Source organism: Mastacembelus armatus, chromosome 15 (assembly GCF_900324485.2).
Source record: "Mastacembelus armatus chromosome 15, fMasArm1.2, whole genome shotgun sequence".
NCBI lineage: Eukaryota > Metazoa > Chordata > Actinopteri > Synbranchiformes > Mastacembelidae > Mastacembelus > Mastacembelus armatus.
This window is the reverse complement of record NC_046647.1, coordinates 11197210-11221917: the sequence shown is the minus strand read 5'-3', so window position 1 is coordinate 11221917 and position 24708 is coordinate 11197210. Positions and strand designations below refer to the sequence as shown.

The window sequence follows — 24708 nt, the reverse complement described above, 5'->3', positions numbered from 1 at the left end:
ATCTCATTTGGAAAAACGTGTTGCTCGGGGCAGCTGGTTGTGGAGAAACTTGAACTTGTTCCTGGGGGAACCTCAGTGTCTATAATGTGTTCCGTTTTAATAAACGCGTTCTTGTCCGGCTCTCCTGACTGTGACCGTGTGTTTCAGACTCTGTCCTGGCCGAGTGAGTCGTGGCCGGAGAGGGAGCGGGTCGAGGCGCTGACGGCTTTCATTGAAGGACTCGGACCACATTTAGCTGACCCGGACTCGGTTCTGTTTACAGCTGCGACAAAAAGACGCATTCGAGAACAAATCGAGTCGGTTATTTTGACGCAGTGCCTGCCTCTCTTCTCTAGGGCACCAGGAGACACGGGTGAAGGACTGCGGTGCAGGGACAGTGCTGCTGTTACAGACGCCGCCTGCAGGCTTGTGAGGGTCTGCGTCCCGTTGTGTGATGAGGCTGTACCGGGACGGGTGGCTCTTTCCGTCCTGCCATCTCTGGGACTGTCGGATGAGGAGCTACCCGGCCCCAGGAGACTCAGTGTGGAGGTTGCAAGTGAAGTCATGGCTGCTGTGATTCCGTCTCTGTCAGCGGACGAGCGGCTCACACTCACCACCCTGTCCTCTGCTTTGTCGTGCGTGAAAACACTCCCCGATGTCCTGGTTTCCAAAATCACAGTCAGGCTTCTTTCGACTCTGCTGAAGTGCTGCAGCGGTGCGAGGCTGAACAACATCCTCAGACTGATCCTGGATGACCTGTGCGGCTGGCACTCCATCGACTGCACGCCTGTGGTTACAGAGCGGGCTTTGCTGTGTTTGGCCGCCCTGTCAGACCACCTGCTCAAATCTCAAAGCATCCACTCCTCTTCCTCTTCCTCCTCCTGTGAGCCCGACCCTCGCCTGTCCGTCCAGTTCTGGAGGATGGTTCAGGATGGGTTGACGCACAGAGACGCGGTGTCACGCAAAAGGGCGTTGTACCTGTTGAAGAGGTGTGTGGCCCTGTCAGAGGAGGAGGGGCTGGACTGTCCCTGTTCATCAGGGGAAGGTAAATGCTCAGATTGACTCCACTAACTGTGAGTTTGCTGGGTTCCTGCAGGTTGTTACTTACTTTACTTTTTGCAGGTGAGACCTTATTCAAGTGGGACCCGAACAGGAGCAAGTTGATTAGAGAGTTTTGGGAAGATTATGTGCTGGTGATGGAGACCCTGGAGGAAAACCAGGTAGATCCCTGGTTGTGCCACAGTCAATTTAGCAGAGGGCATCTGCTTTGTACTAGTGTGCTTTTTTTCCTGTTTTTTGTCTCCTGCAGATTCATGTTGTCCGGCCAGTTTTAAACAGAATAGGCACGTTGATCCAGACAACAGTGAATGATAGTGAAGGTAAAGTGAATATTAGTCTTCAGTTCTTCTGTACCTCTTCTTAGCAGATTAGTGTTTGATTTTTGTGCAGACTAGTTAAAGCTGTATGGTAGCTCCTCTGTAGTTCTTCATGAAGGAAAAGGACTGAACTTATCAACTATTGACCATTTCACATTTTTAATTGTATTTTTACCACCAAGAAAATATTTTAGTTAAATACAACAATATAGAAAGTTTTTTTTTTTTTTTTTTAAATTGATAAATTTTTATTTTCATGGAATTACAGGTCTGTCAGGTCAAGGCCTCTTCCACCCCTCCTGGCTGCTGTGTGTGTACCAGCGCATGTTCCACAGCGAGAATAAATCCTTAATGAGAGAAGGAGTGTGCCATCTGCTCGAGCTGCAGGTCCTCCAGCAGCCAGTCTTTGCTTTGGCCTTTTCTCAGGTATAGGCCCAGAGGCAATTTATACACATTCATTCAATTTCACTGAAATCAAAGAAGGTTACAGTTGTGCAGTGAAGTTTCCTCTTCTTTTGATTCGCTCCTCAGTTTATTGTTGGCCCTTTTATGGACGTTCTATCTGAAACATCACTTTTCCACCGGTGAGTTATACAAATCAATATAATATACAAACAAATAAAATATTGCAGGAATTTCTATGTTCTAAAGTGTTTTTGCCCCAGACTTGAATACTGCAGCTTCTGTTTATGTGTAGGTCAGTTGGTCAGAGTGTAGGAGAGTCTCCTGAGCTGGGAGCTAAGCTACAAGTCTTCCTGGCCACCTTCTTCAGTAGCCTGCCATCAGAGCACAGAGGTACAGGAAAACAGAAGCCACAGAGAATGCATGTTTCCCAGCTGAAGTGCCTGTCTGTGTCTGACTGTTGTGTTTGCTCTGTAGGTTCTGTGTTGCTGCAGCTCATTCAGCAGCTGGGCTCTAAGCACTGGTGTGCAGTCCCCCTCATGTTTCTCTCCCAGGCTCTATCCAAACTTTCTCCTGCTCCACTGCTGAGGAGCGAGGGTCTCGCTGCTTTAAGGTACCTAATCTTATTTACAGTTGGGTTGTGTCATAGTTGTTTATTCGTGTTGTGAATGCTCAGTTTTTCTGTGGTGTTTTACAGGGAGGTTCTGCGTTGCACCATGATCACTCATCAAGTCCTGCTGAGAGGAGCTGCCCAGTGCTTCCTCCTGAATTGCGCCCTCTGTCTCACAGAAGTAGTAAGACACAAATGTTATACTTAAACTACTGTCAGCATTTGTGATCAATTGATGTTGATCTGATTTGGAAAGTCAGTGGAGAAGCTGATTTAACAAACAGGCTAATGTGACAGGTAATGTAATTTGCTAATGTAACATTACCAGCAAGACTGTTTAATATCATCATATTGACCATAAAGGTTTTCTGTGGAACAGAGTAAACCCACCTGTTTAACAGGTAACATTTTATTTTGACAAACCCTTGTTAATACACAGTTTTTAAGATAAGGAGCTGCAACATTGATGTTCATTGTTTTCCAGAATGCAGTGACCCTAGATGATGTTTTTAGTTTCCTGATGCATTTCCGTGCAGATGAGTCGCTGTGTAGAGGGACACAAATTTGGATCCAGGTACAGTATATCAGATACATACAGTATGAGTGAACACTTGATCTAAAACATTAGAGGTAGTAGGATTGACTATTGTCCTGTACGTTTGTGATGCCACTGCAGTTGTGTTCCTGGCTGTCAGACTGTGAAGGCAGGTTCAAGCCCAAGATTACGGATGGAGATTCCACAAAGAAAGAAACTGTAAGAAGTTATGTTCATAGTGAGATACATACCTATTTCCGGGTCCCAGCTAGCACAGGTAAGTCTGAAGCTGTTTGACTGTAAATAGAGTAAATAATTCAATTCATAGACACAGTTGTGTCTATAATATGATAATGCTTTAGAGTCAGTTTTCTTGCTCCCCAGGGCAGACTGAGAGGATACCTGATCCTAGGGAGGCTGAGAAGTTGGCCAGAGCTGTTCTGCTGTGTGTGGATATGGAAAAGGGTCGACCAGGCACAGAGATTGGTGACACTCTGGCATCATTACTGTCTCCACTTCTGGAAACGCTGGGCAGACTCAGCACCAATATCTACTTGCCTCAGCGTAAGAGTGACAAGAGCCTGCAGCTTGTGCTCCAATTGTTCCAGTTTGGAGGAATAATAAGTTGTCAGCGTGTTGGACAGGAGCAAGGTCTGTAATGACAAAAATCATTCATTCTTTGACTATTAGCCGTGTGTAGTTGTTCTATCAAATATATTACTCTGTTGTAACTCTGAAGTCATATTAGTGAATATTTTTTTAGCAAGATGTTCTTTTTGTCTGCTAAAGTTTTGAAATTACATGTAAAGGTGATCTGTGTGTGTCGAGGATGATTAACAAGACTGGGGCTATTCTCTTAAATGAGCAGAATGTACAGTAGATGAGTGTGTGCAATGAACATAAGAAGATATCTCACTTCCAAACTAAATTTGAACTGAATAACATTATTGGAAAAATATCAGCCTTTCATTGTAAATATCACCCTCCTGCCAGTGTTTTAATGCTTGCAGTATTTCACAGTGTAACTGATACATTATCCTCTCACGGAAAGTTTCTGTGTGCTTTCTGACACTTTACAAATCAGCTCAGGAGCAACGTTTCCGGAATTTGGGGATTTCTTGCATCTCTAACTGAGATTTGCTCTTAATGCTAATGGAGTTCTCTGTAACGTTAATCCTTCTATCCATACATTTAATAACTCACTCACTGGATTTAGCAGAATTAGCCAGAAGATCTGCCATAGTTCATATATTAAGCGGCTCTGGGGTGTGCGGGATTGAACTCTTCTCATTTGGCTTTTCTCAGGAGACTGTGTGATGGTTGCCATGGAGAAGCTCATTTTTAAAGTTGTAGATCCAATCCAGGAGTTTATCTTAAGGCGGCTGTGCGGGGAGCTACAAGAGGTAAACAGCAAATCAAGCAATTCACCATCCAGTTAGCAGAGACGTCTCTAGTGACTGGCTCTGACACGCACATGTGCTTTTGTTTATTTGTTTTGTATACAGCTGTTTGATGTGGAGCGGGCGGAGCTATATTTAAGTGTCCTGAAGCAGTTGGTTGTCTTGTACAGATCTGCTCCACAGTACTATAATAAAATTCAGCAGAATGATTTCCCTAAACTCATCAAGCACAGCCTCAAGATCCTTAAAGAACCAAGCAAACAGGTACAAAGCAAAATATTCAAGATCCTGTTATCAGACAGACACAAGTGTCTGATTATTTAAAACTAATTGAGTTTCCATTTCCAGATTCCCTCTGTAGCAAACCAGATGGCCAGAGCGGTGGCTATGGCATCCCTGGCCATGGTTTGTGGTCTTGTGGAGGAGGAAGTGATTGGTGAGGGATCAGAGATGATTTCTGGTATAAAAGCAGTGAATGAGTACTTCTACAGTTGTCAAAGTCAATCATCTCGGGGAAACTTAAATATACGCCTGCTGAAACCACAGACAGACTCCTCTAGGTGAGTGGAAGTCTTTTATTATAGTTATTACAAAATCGTATGTCATAAGATGCGTCAATTTTCAAGACCTGGAAAATTTAAATTTACTGTCTTAAAGCACCAGGCATAGTTAGGGCTAAGCTGTTTCCTCCTTTGGGTAGTGATCTAGGAGAGCAGGGTCGACTGCTGCAGGACTGGGGACGTATTTCTGCCAACTTTTTGCGGGACCAGTGGATTTGTTTGAGCTTCCTGATTAAGGCTGTTGGAATTGCTGAGGTTTCCAGAGCACCAGCAACTCTCAAGGCTGCTCTGAGCTGCAGTGTGGAGGCCCTGGCTCTACTGCCCAGTGACCTGGTGCTACCTGTGCTCGCATTTATGGAGACAGCATTGCCACAAGTGAGTCTCAGCCAATCTGGGTAAAGTCTAAGCAATTGAAATGAGGATTTCCTTATATATGTCGAATTTAAAGTATTTCTTACAAAAATGAAAGTAATACCTTTGGTGATGTTTCAATCCCAGGTACTATGCGATGAAGAGCCACTCTGTGTGGAGGCTGTGACTCTGAGTTGGGAGCTGGTGCAGGGACTGAGCACTAACGCCCATGACTTCTGGCTGGCCCTGAAAGGCTTCATCTCCGTGGCCTTCCACCATAAACTTCTGGAGCTGTCACACACTCAGGCTCTGACACTTAAGGCCACTTTGAAACAGGTGATTAAAACCAGCCTGCTTGTCAAAGAATGGAAGGAGTATGGAGATTTCTACTTAAAATACATTTACTGTAATACATACACGTTTATATGTAGTATACCTGCATGTGTTTTCAGATTGCCACTGAGCTGATGGAGCTGTCCCAGTCAAAAAGTGGAGTGTTAGGTGTGCTGCTTGAACACTGCTGTCAGACATGGCTACCCAGTGAGCAAGGCGGCAGTGCCCAGCTTGACAACACGTTTTGTAGTGTTTTCAGTCATGTCAACATACTTGCTGAGGGTTGTGTCTATGGACCAGTGTTCAGAAGAGACCAACGGTAAAGATACAGTGGTTTTCAAATTTACATAGTTGTTTCTTAGAGCTAGTTGAACTGTTTCGGCTCTTTTAAAGGCTCATCCAGGATGTCCAAACATATGTGGAGCAACTCGGTGAAGAATGTGCAGCTAACATCGTAGTTACAAGGTGAGCTGTGGTCATTTATAAGAGCACTCTCCTTCATGGCTGTAAAGGAAGAACTGCCACTAGATGTCTCTCTTGCTGTGCAGATGTTTTCACTACTGCTTTTATTTTCCAGTGATGACAGGGACGATCAGTTTCCCCGTGCATGTGTACTGGCTTTCCTCAGCCGCCTGGATTCCAATAATTTACAGCATGTAAGACTGATAGAGGAGCTGGTGATGTCTTTGTTGGAAAAGGTAGGATATGTATTAGTTTGGGCTGGTTTATACAGTTGAATGATTGTATATTAATCAGAATATTTGTTTCTAATATTGAAATATCTTAGATTTTAAAGATCTGTGTCCAATGTGTACAAACAAATATACATGATATTTCATATCACAAGACAAAGATGAGAAAGGTTCCCCTTTGAAATGAATCATCCTGTTTTTGCTTTGTGTAGGACAATAAAAACTTGTTTTACTATGTAATATTTTGAATTGCCCTTAGCACATAATGTGTTTGTTTTTTTTTTTTTTTCATTAAGATAAGCATCATTTGCAGCTAATTTAAGAAGGTTTAACACCATTTTCCATTATCTTCCACTCTGTCCCTCTAGGATAATGACATATCAAAGTCAAAAGTGCGTTACTATAGTAACTCCCTGCAACATCGTGTTAAAAACCGAGTATGGCAAACACTGCTGCTGTTGCTGCCCAAGCTCAGAGAGGTAAGATAATTACAGTCCCACTATTGTAAGAAATAACCACTTAGAAAGTAACTGTGTGTGTTTATTTATATGTTTAGGAGTTTGTTGCCACTTTGCTGAACCATGTGTTTGAAGCTGGATTCTGTAGTAACCAGGCCTCAGTCAAGTACTTGATCGAGTGGACAATGATTCTGATTCTCGTTCACCATCCGCAACACATGGACAGTTTTTGGGCCTGCTTCAACATGGTGAGCTCTCGCTCTGGACACTCATCTATCTGAAAACTGTTAAATTACTGACCCATTTCTCTGTTTTCTTTACAGGATCATGAAAGAACCAAGACAAGCATCTGCACCTTCCTGTCAGTCCTGGTGCATTTCAGTGTCATAATTCCTAATCTTAAAAATAAGGTAGAGCTATGGATTTTTTTTTTTTCTCCATTGAACATCATTTTTCTTAAATCACTCTCCCAGTATCCACATCTGTTCCTCTCTGATTTTAAGACAGCACAGTTGCGTAAAGCACTGGACATCATCCTGCAGTGGTGTTTTAACCATAACTTCAGCGTCCGCCTGTATGCCTTACTGGCCCTGAAAAAAGTGTGGAGCTTGGCTGAAGTCCAGGCAGAGGAAGAACCTGATGGTTTGGGAGGGTTATCCACTGTGATCAAGGCCTGTTTGAACCAGGCAGAGGCCATGCAAAGCACTGGGTGAGCACATACCACATCCAACACTTGGTAAAAGCTTTTCCCAGTATGCTTATGTATCTTTTTTTTTCCTGTTTCACCATCTAGAAATGCTAATAAAAACTGGATGAGGATTCAGGAGCACTTCTTCTTTGGTGATTTTCACCCTATCGGGGATTACAGTGTTGAGGTGTGTGTTTTGCTCACCAAGCAAATTGTGCTAAATAATCAGCTATTCTGATAACACAACATTTATTCTTTTCTTATTTTTTTTCTGCTCCCTTAGACCATATTCTATACTTTTCCCAGTCTGTCGGAGTTGGCTGACGATGAGTGGATTCTCCCCTGGAAGTTTGAGAAACTGTGGTGTTTCTCTGTAAGTCCATCTCTTCCTTTAAGAAATCCTGCTCTTCACCTGAGCCAACTTCAGCCTGGAGACTGGATCCAGCAAGACAAAGGTACAGTAGGTCCGATCAAAAACAGTAGAAATATTTGATATGACACGTCATCTTTTACTGAATTGTCTTGTTGTTATATCCCCCAGGTGATCTGGATAAGGAGGAGCGCTGGGCCGAGGTGCAGAAGAAGATCACTCCCTGGAGGTTGGGGATCCGAGATCAGGAGCCAGAACTCCAGCTGGTTCCACCACAGAGGGCTGCTCGAGTGGGCAAACTGCACGGTGCTCTGCTGGTGGTAGCCTCACTTATTGACAAGCCCACCAATTTAGGAGGTCAAGAGCTGCATTTCAAATTTCATGAATTCACATTTTATCATGCTTCTTTTTTAGAAAATAATACTTTAATATCAACAACTTAGCCTTTGTGTAACATTGTGAAAAGCTAACAATGATGGCTTCTGTTTGGTTGTACAGTGATGAGCTGGGCAAAGAGGTCAAACACAGCTGCCACTAAACCCAACCACCTGAGCAGCCTTATCAGAGTTTAGACAGGGAATGTCCAGCTTTCCTCATAGACATTTCTGTTTTATGTTCTCTGCAAGTCTACCCCAGTGCTGTTACATCAGATGATAAGCACCTGAATCAATCAGAATTTGTTTATAGAGGAAAAGACCCATTTTCAAAACCAATATTTATACTGGATGACGTGAGCAAGGACATTAGCTTGGCAGTTCTGTAAATGTTTTACTTGAGTAAAGTCAGTAGCCATTAAAGGTGTAGCTTTTTATATGTCTGTGCCCAGCCATTTTATTCTGTCATCACTGCCACCAGTGTCTTAGGACTAGAGCAATCATTTGAAGCTCTGAAACCTATAAAATCACTCAATCTTTGTATGGAGGATTTGGGGAACTAATGAGAATTGACATTTCACATTTAGAAACTTTTTGGCTTTATCCTCATTTGTTGTTCTAGGCCTGTGCAGGACATGTGAGATATTTGGAGCCAGTGCTCTGGTTCTGGATAGCCTCCGCCACATCAGTGACAAACATTTTCAGTCCCTGAGCGTCTCATCTGAGTTATGGCTTCCTCTGATAGAGGTACATCGCATAAAACAATCTCACACTTAATTGCAGTCTTTAAAACGGTTTCTCCCACTAGGGTCATGGCCTGACAAATGTGCGATTTGACCTGGTTAGCTCAGTGTCTTAGATGAGATTAGCAAAAGAGCAAACCGTATCCAGAACAGCTGGATGCCAAAGCAAATATAGCAAGTCCTATAGCTCTCCAAATAGCTTTCTATTCTGCTGTAAACAAGAAAAATGTCAAGAGATCTGTCACCGTCTCTTTAAATATGTAATTTTCTACATGATGTTGTGGTTAAAAACATCTTTTTCCCCCCATTGTGCATGAAGAAATGCAGTTACAACAGAAAAGCACCATAATAATCCTGTTTCATGTGTGTGGAAAGGGTTTAAAAGGTTTAGCAGACATGTTGAGATTACTGTCCTCCGTTTTATATGTTTGACTGTATTGTCTCACCTTGCTCGAATTATTGTTTGAAATGAACAGCTTATTTGCATCATCTCTAAAGTCAAACTACATGTCTCCCCTCAGGTGAAACCAGTGGAGCTCACTGACTTCCTACAGGTTAAGAAGAGTGAAGGGTACTGTATTATTGGAGTGGAGCAGACAGCCAACAGTCAGAGTCTCCAGGACTACCAGTTCCCTGAAAAGACACTGTTACTTCTGGGGTATGACAGCATTAAATAATGTCTTTTACTTAGTAAAACTGCAAAGAAGGCTCCAAGTCACGTTTTATTTTCCATCATTGCAGTCAGCTACACACAAGTTGTGCATAAATGAATACAAGCATCTGTCTTCCCATGCCCTTGTGATGCTTGAATAGATAAAGGTGTGAGCTGACGAAGCTATTTAATCTTACCTCACTGGTTTAGTGTGTTTCCCCAGAGGACATGCGTCTCTCTCCTGTACCTGTCGGGGCATGCTAGGCTGTAATTGGCCCTCCCTGAGGACGAGCACCCAGGAAATAAATTATACAAGCAACACGATGGCTGCAATAGTAAACGTGATCTTCACCCAGTGCGGTTTGTGCTGCTTCTGTGTGGTGTTACACTTTATTTTATTCAACCATTTCTACCTACTCGTGAATGAACAGAACTGGAATTACAAGGTTGTGCAGTTTCCAGCAGTATTTGTATGATTCACTCCTCACTAAATATGTACTACAGTCTGACCTGCCAGAGAGGGAGAGATTCATATTTATTAAATCTGTGTTCGGTTGTGGTTTTCCCTGTTCAGGCACAAAGGTGGGAGCCCTTCCGTTAGCTTAAACACCCTGTGTGTGAGCTGAATCTTGAGTGCTTTCACAGCTGTGCACTCCCCAACACAGCATTGTCTGGCTCTAATCTCTCATCAGGTTGCTAGTATCTCACCCAGTTGCACTCAAGATAAACGCAGCTCATCAGATCACACTTTCTTACTATGGGGTACTCTCTGTACACTCACTGAATGCCAAATTCACTACTTTTTCATGTTTGCTTTGTTTGGTCTGTGTTGGAAATCAGTACACTCAGATCATAACTGTTTGAATTGCTCTTGGACTTGTGTTCATGAGTCATTTATATAAAAAGCTTATTGTTCCTAATTGGAAGGACTTGAGAGAATAAAGGACTAACTTGGCTGTTCATGGTAAGGACTCTCAAATCTAATCAACTGGAAAATCTTGATTGCACTACAGTACTTCAGTCATAATGATGTCATACCCTATATGACATTGGGCAGCCATCTAAAGAAACTAAGCTTTCAGTGTTGACATTGATTTGTACTTGACATTACATTTTCCTGTTACTTTGTCCCATTCAGTCAGCTTTTCTTCCTCCTCCCCTTCTTATAGCAACGAGCGGGAAGGTATTCCTGCCAACTTGCTCCAAATGTTGGATGTGTGTGTGGAGATTCCTCAACAAGGGGTCATCCGGTCCCTCAACGTTCATGTGAGCGCTGCCCTGCTAATCTGGGAATATACAAGGCAACATCTCACCTCAGACTCAGCTGACGTCAAGTCAAAACACAGCTGAAGAAGAAACCAGCGGTGCAGCTCTGTGGGCATGACCTCTGGCCTCCGGATGTTGACCTTACATGCTCATCTCTGATGTGAAAATCATCTTAGGAGACTTTAAATGAAAATGTCAACAGGAATAGGTAACGTGAACACCATCAGGTTGTTCATATTCTGTCTAGAGAGGACTCGATCCTGTTACGTTCTAATGTCGTCAGCAGTGTTGTTCATGTGCCTTAATGAGAGGCATGAATAGAGATCAGTTCTGGTTATTACATCTAAATATTCCACTGGGCATGCTGTTATATTAATGGAGGCAATTTCTGTGTCGGCACAACAGCAGCATGAATGAATATTTTCTCCTTTGATAAGGAAGGGTCTTGTTTATCTGACCAATTAGTTTGTTCCAGGATTGGACTATAATGTCCATGTCCAGCAAACTATTCTACATAATATCTAAATGCTGATTTTAATAATAGGTATAATTCTGTTTTGTTATTGCACTTTTTGATTTTAACTTGTAAACTGCCTTTTTTTGATAATAATTTATAAGTAAAGCCATTTTTATCTCTTTTATGTACATGTGTTTTTATTTATTGTGGGAAGAGACTGCATCAGCAAGGGAAGGACTGAAAGGGTTAAACAAGGTACAGAAGGTATTCATGCATCCTCCTCCCTTCCTTTAGAAAGGAGCTGGTTCACCTGGAGACCAGACAACCAGATGGGGAGCAGATGGAGTATATTTGATCACACTGATTTCTTTTCCTAGCAAGCCAAGCTTGCATGTGACTCATCATGTGAGGACAGCAGCTTTGAATGGGACATGGGTGACCTGGATGGCTCCTTGGTGGAGCCCGGGCTGCGTTCCCAGGGAGCGGCAACAGCATTCAACACAAGCAGCATTGGGGTAGCAGGATTTGTGCTGTCTGGGCGTACCCAGCTGGTCTTAGAGATCCTCATGGTGCTGATGTGTTTGGGCGCTGTGACTGGTAGGCCTTGTACTCCTTGATAGTTTATTTCTTTTTAATGCACTTTTTAATGTTTACCTTTTAATAGCAGACATAATGCCTTTCTTCCTTTCCTTCTTCCAGCACCTCTATAAAATCACACATATGATGCGTTCAGTTTTTATGGCTGTGCACATTTTCCCTATTTTTCCATTTTAGCTGTAATTTCTTGTTTTTGGCACTATGTTTCTTGTGTTTTGGTTAGTCAGTTCTAATAATTTACTAAGGCTATATAGATATTGATCCAAGAGTAAAAACAAGTTTTAAGTTGTCACAGTCTGAAATTCTCATGTTCTCAAGTTTGATCAACAATAGGAACACTGTTTCTGGAAGGACGTGTTGAATGTTTAAAAATTAATACATTTTTTTAATGCTCTGAGCACCACCAACAAAATTCCAAATACCTTTATTATATTTTGATGGTAGCAGAAATCATATGTCAACTTGAACAAATAAAGCACTGCTCTATGAGTTACCACTGGCTCAGCATCCTGTAGTACTGCATCTGAAGCCTGGTATCTCAGAGATTCTTATGCTTCTTTCTTTGCTTTGTTTCAAAGTTCAGACTGTGCACCATTTTTTTGCATGTGATACATGGTACCAGTCTGGCAATCTAACTTTTGTGTCATGTGTGGTGCTGGTGTATTTCTATGCAGGTAACATTCTTGTCATTGTTATTGTGGCTGCAACCAAGACTTTCCACTCTGTGACCTCAGTGCTGATCATGAACCTGGCCATCAGTGACCTCCTGGTGGGCGTCGGAGTCATGCCTTTTGTTGCTTTGTCCATCATTAACCGCGGATGGGTGAACTGTGCTGTATGTAACTTCTGTCTGGGATCATAACGCATAACTCACTTCTTGTTTGTCATAACATGTTTTTTTCCTCCAGTGTGATGATGTTCTGTCTCTCTCCTGTGTGACAGGACCTCTGTTTGTATGTGGGATACACATCTTCTGTGTATTGCACAGCTTCTGTGCTGACACTAGCTGCTATTGCTCTGGACCGTTACCACTCCATCATAGACTGCCTACGCTACAGCTCCCGTTGCACTCTGTGGAGAACCTGTGCTGTGGTCTTGTGGATCTGGCTGCAGGCTTTGGCCACCAGCTGCCCTCCCCTGCTGGGCTGGAGCTCCGTCAGCTATGTGGTTCCCATGTACAGTTGTGCAGTCAACTGGGCGAGCAGTCCCAGCTACACGGCTTTCATGGCTGCCCTCTCCTACCTCATACCCGCAGTGGTCATCCTCTTCTGCTACATCAACATCGTCAAGGTGGCCCGCAGCCATGCCAGGAGGATTCATACACTGGAGGACTCTGTCCAGCGTAGCAGAAATCCAAGTTCTGCTTTTGGCCTTGGTGATGCATCTCAGCAGCAGTGTGGGAGCCTCCACAGCCCTTCTACTCTGATCTATCACGTAAGTGGACAGTTTGTGTCTGAGGTTAGAAGAGAACAGGGGATTTATATCAGCCCTACTCTCCCTGATTCTTCTACAGAGCAGAACAACCATACATCCAGACGTTTTTTCTCCTTTCTGGCTCAGAATGCCTCCCAGCTGCCCCTTCACAACACTCAGCAGCACCATAACCACCATGGAGTGGTGCGTCTCTTCCTGGTCATTTCAGCCTTTTTCCTCTGCTGGACACCTTATATAGGTGTAGCCCTGGTTCAGGCCACAGAAACTGCAATATCAGGCCAATCCAGTCTCATCCCACCGTCTGCTGTTACCTTTTCATACTGGCTGGTGTTGCTGAACTCTGACATCAATCCTCTACTCTACGCCCTGCTTAGCAAACGTTTTCAGGGTGCTCTTCAGGGACTGAGGCAAAAAATAAGAGTACGCATGGGGAGTGTGGTGGGCAGGGGAGGGGAGGTCAGGGCTGAGGGAGAAGATGGCAGAAGCAGCGTTCCCTGCACTCTGAGCACCACCCACCCCTGTCCGCCTTCAAGCTCTGAAAATTCAACCTGTGATGACTCCAAGTATTCCACCTCCATATTCACTGTTAGCACTGACTACAAACAGAGCTCTAAAGAGCATCTATGTAAAATGTGTCACCCTCAAAATACCTCCTCATCCTCCGTGTGGCGAGACGCTGGTGGTGACAGTAGGGTGGACTGCCTGCAGGTTCCCTCTCGGCCACAGGAGGGTAGCAGAGCACCTTTCTCTGCTTTGACCAAGGAGCCTCAAGCCACTTTCTTCTATAACCAGATAACAGTGAGAGTGGAGCATGATGTTTGTTAGTCCAACATGTTCGCCTGCTTTTTTGTCACCCAAAACCAAAGTGCATATATTTTATGCTTCTTTTGTCTTACCAATAAAGTAATAATGTATTTAGTGTAATATCATAGACGAGAGCAGCAAAAATATTCATGATGGAGCTGAAGCTGGAATTAGTGAATTTTCTGTCAATTACCTGTTAATTAATCAGGTAATTGACAGTGTCCATTCATTGTATCACAGATTCCTTGCAACATTAATTTATGAGTTTATGCAACATTTATGAAAAAAGGGCTAAAACTATTTTCCAGATAAACTGATAGTTTTTTTTTTTTATAAAATGTTAGAAACAAATCTAAAAATGTTCATCACATCTACTCAGATCTGAAAGTGACATATACAGTTTTTTTTTTCTGTCTGACAGTCAACAAACAAAAAATATTCAGTTTACAATCAGTTAAGTGAGAAAACCAGCACATACTGCACAAATTCTGAGTAAAACAATTGAAAGATTGCTGAAATAGCAATAGATTCTTGTTATATCAGTCAGTTGTTAGACTAATCATGTAAGTTCCAGCTGATATATTATTTCTCTGATCAGTAAATGCAAAGCACAATACAACAGTAAGAATCAAACAAACCTGGACAAGGAAACATATTGAAAAGATTTTTTTTTTTTTTTATATATGGTACATGTGATTACACTGAAAGACACCCAACAGCAGATCTAGTAAACCCACCGTTTATTTGCCGTCTACATATTTCTTCCTCAAATGTGATAATCATATGTTGTATCTCGGTGTAAAAATCATCATTCCTTACAAAGGTTTACATGTATGTCTAGCAATAATTCCAGAGGAATACAATATTATTATTTATTGTCATAGAGAATGACAATGGGAAACAGTGCTAACGTTACGCTATTGCAAAACAAAGAAAAGGCAGTGAAGTGGACTTGTCAGCTGTAACAGTATGTGCATGCTTGTCCTGATAGTGTTCCTTAAAGTTAATCAGCAACCAATCACAAAAATGTCAAAGGTCCAGCACAATGTTCCAAAAAAACAAAAACAAAAACAAAAAAACCCAACTGATCCGATGAGTACATAAGGATAGTCTCTCTGCAGCAGTCTGTGGTCGCACTGTAAATAAAAACAAAAAAACAAAAAACAGCATATAGTGAGCGTGTGTAGTCGAGTGATGTTCATACATTCACAACAAGGCAGAGTTTCCACCAGTCATTTTACAAGGCATATGCCTCAGTTGCTCCCAGGTTCATCTTGATTGTTAACTTGCCTCAGAGATGTGATAAATTAAAGCGAATACAGTGTGACTTCGACAAAGAGCAGAGCTGGACAATTACGAGCCATTCTCAAGTCAACACACCTGTCTTCAAGTTTTCATCTACTGTCCATCATTCCCTCCAAAAATAAAACCATTTTATGGATAATTTCCCTTAGTTTAGTTTGTGCGCATCTGAGATTAGACCATGAAATGTGATAGGAATTGAAAGAAAGGCTCAGTAATCGCAATGCTTAATGTTCATAAAGTTATTAAAGGGGTAGTTCCAAGTTTTGAAGCCTGTCTGTATTTTTATAAGCTGTTAATGCTTTTATTCCATCCAATAATTGGGATACCTGAAGTATTAATTCTAAATGATATGTAATAATCAGTGGGAACAAAATAAAACAAATGTAATTATATTTAAATGAGAATACATGTAAGTGCATGTATTACATGCAATGCCTTGTTGGTAAAAATATCACACAATATGAGGAAAATGCTTTATTGATGGGCCGAAAGCAAATTTCAACCATCTCTTGTATTGCAGATTTACGCAATGCAGATTTTTTTTTTTGTTTGTTTTGTTTTAAGATGTCTCGTCTAAATTGTGGGCCTGAGCAATGGCTGTCAGCATTGGCAGATTGGCATTTTAGCCAAAGGAAAGCACACACAGGGTCTGACCTCTTCTCTTAGGTTGACCACAGAGGCGTTGTGAAAGCTCAGATTGATCCTCAGATGTTCAGACAGGTCCCTTCACACCAGATGAGCCCAGTGGGTTCTACAGCTCCAGGACATCCAAGGTGTGAATCACAGCTATGTACAGTGCACAAAAGGCAGATATTTGTCATTAAGTTTATACCTGAGGGACACCGCTTTGGGCCTCCCTTTTGTTTCCAGGCATTCAGCATTTTTAGGCATTCTTCTTTGGATCTTAAAGGTGTGTGAATGTGTGCATGTTAAAGCCAGCAAGTCCACAAGGTGTTACGCTCAAAGTGTCCCCTTCTTCTCAGAACTGAAAAACTTCAGGCAAGTTGGCAAGTCTTCCCAGGCGCAAGGACGTAGTGAACCAATGGAATGATTAAGAGGTACAGAAAACTGAATACATGACTAAATCAGTTAAACCTGATCATCTTTTGGGTAAGAGGGATCACAATTGATATGAATCCATGCACCAACTCAAATAACTTCTGAGTGGAATGGACCCCAAATGAACCACACACAATCTGCCTCTTCCCCTCTCGGCTGAAATGTTACTGATAACATGGCAGTTCAAAATCCTATTTTTCTTCACCCAAGGACCTGGATGAAAGAGAGGGCAAAGCACCGAGCAGGTCAAATGTCTCGACAGCAGCGCTGAAGAAGAGTTAACGCATCTCCATCCCCATTTCTTTTGGCAAGGTGATATTTCTTGAAGTCAATGTGCAAATGTTGACATGGAGGTTCTGCTTCTGCCTCTCCAGTTGAGCCCTGTGGTGGCACCAGCCTCTCCGCTGCCCTCTGCTGGCTCATCACGTTTGCGCAGCTTGGTGCTGAGCTGAATGATACACTGGTCCCAGTCCTCCGGTAACAGCAGCATGAGAAACCCCAGGCAAATAATGAACACAGCAATGAGGCGCACCGTGTTGAAGTTAATTTCACATGTGTAGAGGTCCACCACTGTAAAATTATGAAGATGCATTAGTATACATATACATATATGAAGGACTGCATAAATATATTTAACTAACAATTTATAGAATTAATGTACACAATAATAATCAGAAAAAAACATTTTATATGTGGATTCCATAAAATGACAAATTGCAATTTGAAATGAAAATGTGACAACCTTTGGGAAGTACCAAATGGTGACCAGCCCTAAAAAGTTAGGTGTGAGAGGAAAGCCAACAGACTTACTGGCATTTACGGGAACACTTAGGACGATGCCGAGGGAGATTAATGTTGGGTATGTTATCGCAATGCCAAAGTTCACCAAGACGTTGAAAGCTATGGGAAGAAGCAGAATCTCAGCACTAGCAGGGTACACAATCAGGCTGTCAAAACCACAAAACATGCAAAATTTATTGTTGGGTTACATAACCAATATAGGATTTATGCTCAGTTTTGCTTCATGTGGCGTCATACCAAAAAGCAGGGCTGCAACCCCACAGAGGTATGCCCAGGGGATGTCTTCAAGTGAGTCAATATACTCCACGTGTGTAAAATACAGAATGACCGGCACAAAGCTGATGAAAACAAAGTTGGCACTTCCAACAATGCTCAGAAAGAGTGCAGCTTCTCCAAATTTGGCACTGCCCAGGACCATCTTGAAGAGCACCTGAGGATAAAGTAGGAGGAGAGTCATGGAGCAGAGGGGTATTGCAGAAACCACACCCGCCAAGTACCTGCCATGTCTCTGGCACTGGTCCGCTGCTGTCTGACTGTCACATTAAGCAGCACAGACAGCAGAGCAGAGGAGACCAGAGCTCCGTCAAAAATATAGCTATCTGGCCCATAACCTCCTGGATCAAGACACCACAGCCTGAGGCCGGCAACCAAACACACAAATATCACACGCATGTGTCAGCTGAAGTCTTACATTTCATAATCACCTCTAGTCTTCTACTACCTGGTTACATAAGAAGAAAGGAGCTAGTCCAGGATTTCCTACATAAGATGAGACTGTTCGTACATATCTTTAGCTATTTGTTCCCCTGCAAATAAAGCTAAAACTATGAGGGAGGTTCATGGCATTACTCAACCATAGTAATAATGTTCTTAATTGATTAAATGCAAATAAATACCTTGTAGAGTGCTGACATCGAAGCAGAGGCCACGACCAAAGTAATGCCGATGACTGAGTGGCTGTGAAATCCATCAGCATAGGTCATCATTACAATGCCTGCTATGGCCAAGATAGCAGCTACTATCTGTGGAGAGAGAGGAGGAGGAACATGAATGACGAATGGATGACATGCTGCTCTCAGTGTGGTGATAAAGACACAGCAGGCACACACAGCCTCCACTTTGTTATTAACTACACAAATCACACGGCTCATGGGACAAGGACAAGTATAATTAACATATGGATTTTTTTTTTTATAGTCAGCAGAGTGTTCATTTGAGATTTACATTTTCTGACATGCAGAAGAAACGTAAGCACACGCTCCGCAAATGAAATCCGTTCTCAGATGCACAGGGCAAGTGCTGCCAGTACAGGACAGGCGGCTTCTACAGTGTTGGCTTGATTGTCTGACATTGATTTCCATTGCACTGCCATTGTGTTTACAAACCAAATACCCCCCTCCATCCACTGGCCTCTCCACTTCTCACACCCACTCCCTGCCTCTGTGATTATCACAGCTTCAAAATAGAATCCAACCATGTGTTTCATTCTGCTCAAGATCAACCTCCGAGTATCAACAACAGACTCTTTTAGCTGTGCTTTAGTACATTTATAGCATGAGTCTTTGTATGTATGTTTGAGAGAAAGTGTGGTGTGAAGTGGTGTTTGAAGAACAGCGATAGGGACTGAGTGGATTAGCTCTGCATTAAGGAGGTGTCAGGAAGATAAATGGGCCGTGTGTTTTTGCTTGGCCAAAGCCCTTGGGCACCTTTGGCAAAACGGCTCTTTCTGCACTGCAGGCTGCCTGTCATTCACCACCACGCCTTCCATTTCTAGTGAACGCTGTTTGCTCAGAGGGTCAACAACCCCACCTGTGTTAGTTGTTTAGTTTATCGAGATGTTTCAGAGGGTCAGATGGGGTCCTGCTGCCACAAACCTTGGGTCAATACAACAGCGGCATCTCTCTATGTACACAATGTCAATGATACAACCTACATCCCTGTTTAACAAAGCTGATTTAGCTTCACTTATCTCTGTCTCACTCTCTCTCTCTGTCTCTCTTCTCTTTCACTGTCATGCATAACTAGTCCAAGATCCCCTGCACTGCTGCAGACATCCAAACACTGCAATCCCTACCACCAAGCAAGAGACACACACACAGAGTGTGGGCATCAGAGAGAGAGAGAGAGAGAGAAGCAGGTTTATTACTGTATTTATCTTTTACTGAGACCTTTCATTGCAGATCATGAGTGGGGGGAAGGGGCATTCACAAGGGAGAGGTGGGGTGTTTGTAAGTGTCTAAAAGAAAAACAAGGGGAAATCCATGCAGATATGACAGCACCTGTAGCATGTGCTGGAGCAGGAGATACCTCAATTCACGAAGTGAAACCTTTCACTTATTCTCTTCTCTTCTCATTTGGGCAAACTCTGTGTGTGTAGCTAATACACTCACAAATCTGAACACATATAATTTGCATTTCACATATATTTTATCATCGTTGGTCAAGAGAGTATTTGCAGGATAGAAGGAAGAAAGAGCAGAGGGGTGTTCTTTCCAGACATTGAACAAATTGATTTTTAAAAATTAGATATACAGTACAGTACTGTGCACAGGTTTTAGGCACTTCAGATGTTTTAGATTCTTATCACACACCATCAAGGTGTCTGATTGATCCCAGGTCCATTGTGCAGGACAACAAGCCCATAAAGAACCCACAGTTCATGAAGAACTATTTTCAGAGGCAGGAAGAACCAGGAGTCCTGCAGCAGATGGTCTGACCCCCACCGAGCCCAGATCTCAACAGTGCGGAGTCAGTTTGGGATTATATGAAGAAACAGAAACACTGAATTGAACTACACCCTGGTGGGGTCCAGCATCTGGTCTATGCAGGGAAGGCACACACACACACACACACACACAACAGAAGGGGATGTACTCACCCTGACCCCCATGAAGCGGTCTCGGAGCACAATCCAAGACAGCAGGAAGACAAAGGCCTTGTTACAACAGAAGAGCACTGACACATCTGTTGTGTTGATCTTCCTGAGGGCCTGCAGATACAGGTAGTTGGTGAGGATCCACAGCAGCCCAAAGGGAGCTACCTTGGTGAAAAACACCTTGGGTGTCAGCCCATCATCCCCGAAAAACCTACAGCACTCCCTGTACGAAAACATAATGCGGGGCATTTTATTAACATGCTGAAAATGTGGTATGATCAAATTAACAGTTGATAAATATTGTGATGTCTGGGGCTGTAATCAATATGTATAAACATAAACAGCTCAGTCTGAACCAACGAGACCAGAGAGACTGGAGACTCAAATCTGGGATGATTTGCACCTCATTCATTAAATGAGCATTAAATCACAGTGCATGTGGGACTAACTTCGCTCTACTGGAGAAAAAAAAGTAAATATTTATAAATGCAATCAGATTTGCCACAAGGCACTCAAATTAAACCTTTCTGAGCGAGAACCTTATCTGTTCCAGAAACTAAACAGTTTCTTTCCTCTTCAAGTCTTTTATATGATTTATCTCTGTCTATGTCACTCAAGAGTGAAAGCAGCTACCATGTAGAAGAATAGAAACTGAAACGATGTTATTTAAAACTGCAAGATATTTTTGATTTTGCAGTCCTTTCCACTCAGACACAACTGTTACTGAAAGTCTGCAGCAGAAAAATACAGTACAGGATTCACATAAATTTGGTTTCTAACACTTCTAACTTCTAACACATGTTGATCTGTGAAAAGGTGACTGTGACTTAAAATATAAGCAACCAGTTGGATCAGTCTTCATGAACATACTTTGGAAGCAAAACTATATCTGGTGATCGTGGATGAACAGTCAGTGTGGTGACATTTTGGTATCTCGAAGAAGTGATTTACCTTTAAGGGCTTTATTCCTAGAAGCCTAGTCTTACATATTATGAATTTTTTTCATTGGATACTGTCGTTTAAATTCTGGTTAATGTCCAGCCTTGAGACTTGAATTGGTTGAAAATACCCTTAAATAAAAACTGACAGTCTCAAGCTAATGGCCTCACAGTCAATGTGTGAAAAACTATGTAATGTAAGTGAGGAACCAAACTAAACAGCATGTATCAGTATCATAGTACTTGACAGTGATCCCATCCACTCTGTTATTATCTTCTGAAATGTTGTTCTCCATAGGGTTTTATGTTCGATCCCACTGCTGCGATGCCAAATGCTAATTATTCTACTCCTAAACTACAGACCACCCCCACACTTCTCCAGAATTAGAAACTAACATGGCTGCATCACTGACATTTTGACTGCTAGTGTTTACAGTGTTGTTTGAGTTACACCGTTTCCCTGAAAGCATCTGGCCCTATGAAAATGATGAAACAGCGATAACTGGGGAGTGGCGGGCAGCACGTTTGCCAAAGTATCTTGCTGGATGCTGAGGAGCAGCACTGTTATGAATCAGCTTCAAAGAGCTGAGTCTGCAATAAAAACACACTACTCATACCCTCCTTTACAAATTCAGTGACAATCCCATTAAAGTTTATCATCTCTTCATTACTGGATACGCCAACTTCCAACCCAAACAGTTTATGATTTGTGTACTGTTTTTCTGTTCCACCTGTAATGTGCACTGATTTTAGAAAGACTTTGAACTTTACTAAGGCTCCTATTACAAATGTCAGCTCTTTGTTCTGGTTTTTCTACTAGATTCACAAGCAAGTGCAAGTTAAATAAACACAAAAGAAACAGGGCGTTTCATATTCTGAGCACAACTGCTCTGCCCGAGCAGCAGCAGCCACAGATCTTTGTGTAAGCCTTCAAAAAGGAAAAATTACATCAGAGGTGCATCAGAAATGAAGAGTCAATTCTCCCCAGCCACCTGTCTGCCATACCTGCTTTGTCTCTTTGTACTAAAGCCGCAGCTAGCAGAGATAAGCCTTTTGCCTAAAGACCATGATTAATCAGGTGTTTCAACTGTGAAAGCAATTCTTGCACACTTAGTAGTCCATTCTCTGTTTGCTGCAGCAGCATAAGTGAAGGTGGCATGTGGACCTGATATTTCAAATTAAATAAGTGGTCCACTATTTTGTAAATCAAAATATGAACAGGTAGTGACATGCATAAATAACCAGAAAGCATGCTTATCCTAACTCATCTGATTGCGACCCACTGTTGTGGTCAAGAGCTTTCTTAGTCTTATTGTTACAGCAAGGTGAAGTTAAATTATCTGAGCAGAAAAAAGGGCAAAGATTTATAGTCTAAAAGTCTAAAAATAAAAAAAATAAAAAAAAAATATGTTTTTTTTTTCTGTCTTCTGACCTCTGTTTGAAACCACCACATTCATATATTTCCCTCAAGGCTTTTCAACAATCTCAGTAGAACGTGCCTGAGCATTTCAGCTGTGGGTTCTATCTGTATCGAAAAATATAGTGAGACTATTTCTTGAGAAAGCAACTTTCCACAAAATGATTTCTAATGATTGCAATGCATTCTAGTCAACAGAGGCTGCAGCTGCTGCAAAAACACTTTTTTCCCCTATGATGTGAAATTGTATGATTGCTGATGTCTGTTCATCATCTGTGATCTAGAAAGATAACAATGCTCTTTGACTGTAGCATTGGCATTTACTGTTTACTTCTAATTTCTGTCTGTTTGGCTTCTTAGTCATACAAATAAAAAGGCACAATCAGTCCAGCTCTGCCTATGCTGCTGTTGTTCTTAGACTATGGACCAAGGTCTTAGAGAACCCAAATCCATACAAATTCATGTTCTAAAACTTACTTTGTCTCTTCTCTTTTCTTCTTTTTTAAAAGCACAGTCTTCTCACCTGAATCTCTGTCTGGGCGTCTGCCTCTCTGGACTCTTGCACAGGTGGCCGATGTAATAGAGGGGGAAGAAGAGGCAGTTCCAGGTGGTGGCGAACCAGGTGAGGGTAAAAGGGGCATCAAACTGCTTAAAGGTCAGCTTGGCTAATTGGGTGGCACCTGCCCAGGAGGAGCAGACACACATCACCATGGTGACCCCCCACAGGGCCTTCTGCACCTGTATAGTTGGTACTCTGATGCAGCAGTTGAGGCTGTGTCTGTTGGAGCTGGACTCTGCTCCTGTTGCGCCGCCGGCCGACTGTGCATCTGTGGTGCCCACCACATTCTCCCTGGTACGGTCTTCTCCTATACAAGGACACATACATGACAGCTGAACACACAGATGCTGCAGGTTTTTTCCATGATCAAATTTTCATTATTATTATAATTTTTTGTGATTCAGGGAATTGCGTTCATCTATAACTTCTGTTTGGAAGTGCATGCACAGAGTCACTTCAGGTCATTCATATCTTGCCATGTTTTTCAAGATAAAAATAGTTGCTTTCATAGTTGAACTGAACTTGAAGGTAATCAATAAGACGTGTGATTTAAAATGTGATGATTGAGTGTGACAGGTGGCAGTCAAACAGAGGACAAAGACAGCAGATCTGATATCCAATCCAAGACGACCTCTTTTCCACCTCATGAGTTCCAATGACAAGTGTGTGTACGTGTGTGTGCATTTCCCAAAATGCACAAAGGTACACCTAATATGACCCTTAAGTTTCTATTGTTCCTGTCAAAACCTGATAGCCTCCATACATCTTCAGTAATGTGCAGACTGAAGCAGTGTTGACCTGCTGTTTTCTGTCCCACTCACACCCACTCTGTGCTTCAGCACTGACTCACTTACCAAGGTCATTTTGTTCCTTTGAGTCATTTAACTTATTTCTGGATGCACTGTCTTCTGTCTCCTCTAAAGAGTTCAGCTATAGCTTTATAACTGTGTGTGAAAGTAAAATATTTAATAGGCTAAAACTTAACATTCAAGATGATTTTCCGATTGTTCGGGTCATCCACATAGAAATTTATTCTGCAGATAATACATTATTCATGTAGCAGGCATTTATTCAGACTGACTATCTCTCAGTGATATTGTGTATTGTCAATCTTAGCTAAAATAACAAAGTATTACAGGTGAATCCCTAATAAATCATTTTAGACTGCCTTAGGGCCTAACAGACCTTTGAGACAGAACTTCACACTGTAACTTCACCATCAGTGATGTAAGAGGACAAAACAGAAAACAACTACATGTCAGCTCTGTTTCATAACAGCTGTATAATGTGCACCGTGCGTCTTCTGAAGCTGCTGCCTTCCAACAAGTTAAAAATGAGGGATCTCCCTAATGGTGTTTCCAGAAGTAATGATGCACCACAGGGAGCTGCTGTCTAACATAAGCAGGGCCTGCATATTTTACCAAATAGCTCTACAAGAGAGCATCCATTAGGCACAATGAGGTGACTCATTCTTCCTAGGACAGCTGGCTCTGGCCTTGCAAGGTGATCTCTCTATATAACAGTTCCCTGATGACCATCGCTTCTAATGCTCTGAAATGCACAAGGAATTCTTACTCTGTTCATCTACTGCAAAAAATGGAAAGTGTGATGCAATTAAGATGTAATTATACTATATATCTTGAACAATGCTGCCTGCTGCACTTGATAGCCCT

The 24708-nt window shown here is 42.3% G+C and overlaps 3 protein-coding genes across 4 annotated transcripts in view; 2 read left to right on the top strand and 1 right to left on the bottom strand.

Moving 5' to 3' along the window:
* The first annotated feature begins 1 nt into the window (after nt 1).
* tarbp1 (TAR (HIV-1) RNA binding protein 1) lies at nt 2-11430 on the top strand. The gene is made up of 29 exons (XM_026309300.2): nt 2-1024; nt 1102-1199; nt 1289-1358; nt 1624-1781; nt 1887-1939; nt 2053-2150; nt 2235-2370; nt 2455-2551; nt 2852-2941; nt 3044-3179; nt 3287-3553; nt 4208-4305; nt 4408-4566; nt 4651-4862; nt 5003-5237; nt 5361-5549; nt 5666-5865; nt 5940-6011; nt 6124-6244; nt 6607-6717; nt 6795-6944; nt 7020-7106; nt 7200-7405; nt 7490-7571; nt 7668-7839; nt 7926-8111; nt 8751-8875; nt 9393-9529; nt 10693-11430. Exons 1-29 carry the CDS (start codon nt 85-87, stop codon nt 10871-10873), a joined length of 4866 nt encoding a protein of 1621 aa, XP_026165085.2. The 5' UTR covers nt 2-84; the 3' UTR covers nt 10874-11430.
* A 247-nt stretch (nt 11431-11677) lies between these two features.
* On the top strand, nt 11678-14127 carry LOC113131996 (5-hydroxytryptamine receptor 1D). Its single transcript, XM_026309792.1, has 3 exons — nt 11678-11843; nt 12518-12678; nt 12786-14127. Exons 1-3 carry the CDS (start codon nt 11678-11680, stop codon nt 14100-14102), a joined length of 1644 nt encoding a protein of 547 aa, XP_026165577.1. The 3' UTR covers nt 14103-14127.
* A 2426-nt stretch (nt 14128-16553) lies between these two features.
* slc35f3b (solute carrier family 35 member F3b) overlaps nt 16554-24708 on the bottom strand; it is a 37767-nt gene continuing 29612 nt past the window's right edge. For both annotated transcript variants that reach the window (XM_026309683.1, XM_026309685.1), the window contains 6 exons: nt 23000-23342; nt 20125-20344; nt 18143-18268; nt 17484-17676; nt 17256-17345; nt 16554-17015 (listed from right to left, as the gene is read on the bottom strand). In XM_026309683.1, coding sequence (XP_026165468.1) covers nt 16774-17015; nt 17256-17345; nt 17484-17676; nt 18143-18268; nt 20125-20344; nt 23000-23342 — 1214 coding nt within the window. In that variant the 3' untranslated portion in view covers nt 16554-16773. The remainder of the gene's footprint in view (nt 17016-17255; nt 17346-17483; nt 17677-18142; nt 18269-20124; nt 20345-22999; nt 23343-24708) is intronic.

What these genes read in the sequence shown, in the direction of transcription:
- tarbp1 (XM_026309300.2), top strand. Translation starts at nt 85, where the DNA reads ATGTGTTCCGTTTTAATAAACGCGTTCTTGTCCGGCTCTCCTGACTGT. An exon ending in TTTGGGCCTGCTTCAACATG is followed by an intron (nt 6,945 to 7,019) that starts GTGAGCTCTCGC and finishes TTTTCTTTACAG; the next exon opens with GATCATGAAAGAACCAAGAC. An exon ending in GAGGCCATGCAAAGCACTGG is followed by an intron (nt 7,406 to 7,489) that starts GTGAGCACATAC and finishes TTCACCATCTAG; the next exon opens with AAATGCTAATAAAAACTGGA.
- LOC113131996 (XM_026309792.1), top strand. Translation starts at nt 11,678, where the DNA reads ATGGGTGACCTGGATGGCTCCTTGGTGGAGCCCGGGCTGCGTTCCCAG. An exon ending in GTGTTTGGGCGCTGTGACTG is followed by an intron (nt 11,844 to 12,517) that starts GTAGGCCTTGTA and finishes ATTTCTATGCAG; the next exon opens with GTAACATTCTTGTCATTGTT. An exon ending in GCGGATGGGTGAACTGTGCT is followed by an intron (nt 12,679 to 12,785) that starts GTATGTAACTTC and finishes CCTGTGTGACAG; the next exon opens with GACCTCTGTTTGTATGTGGG.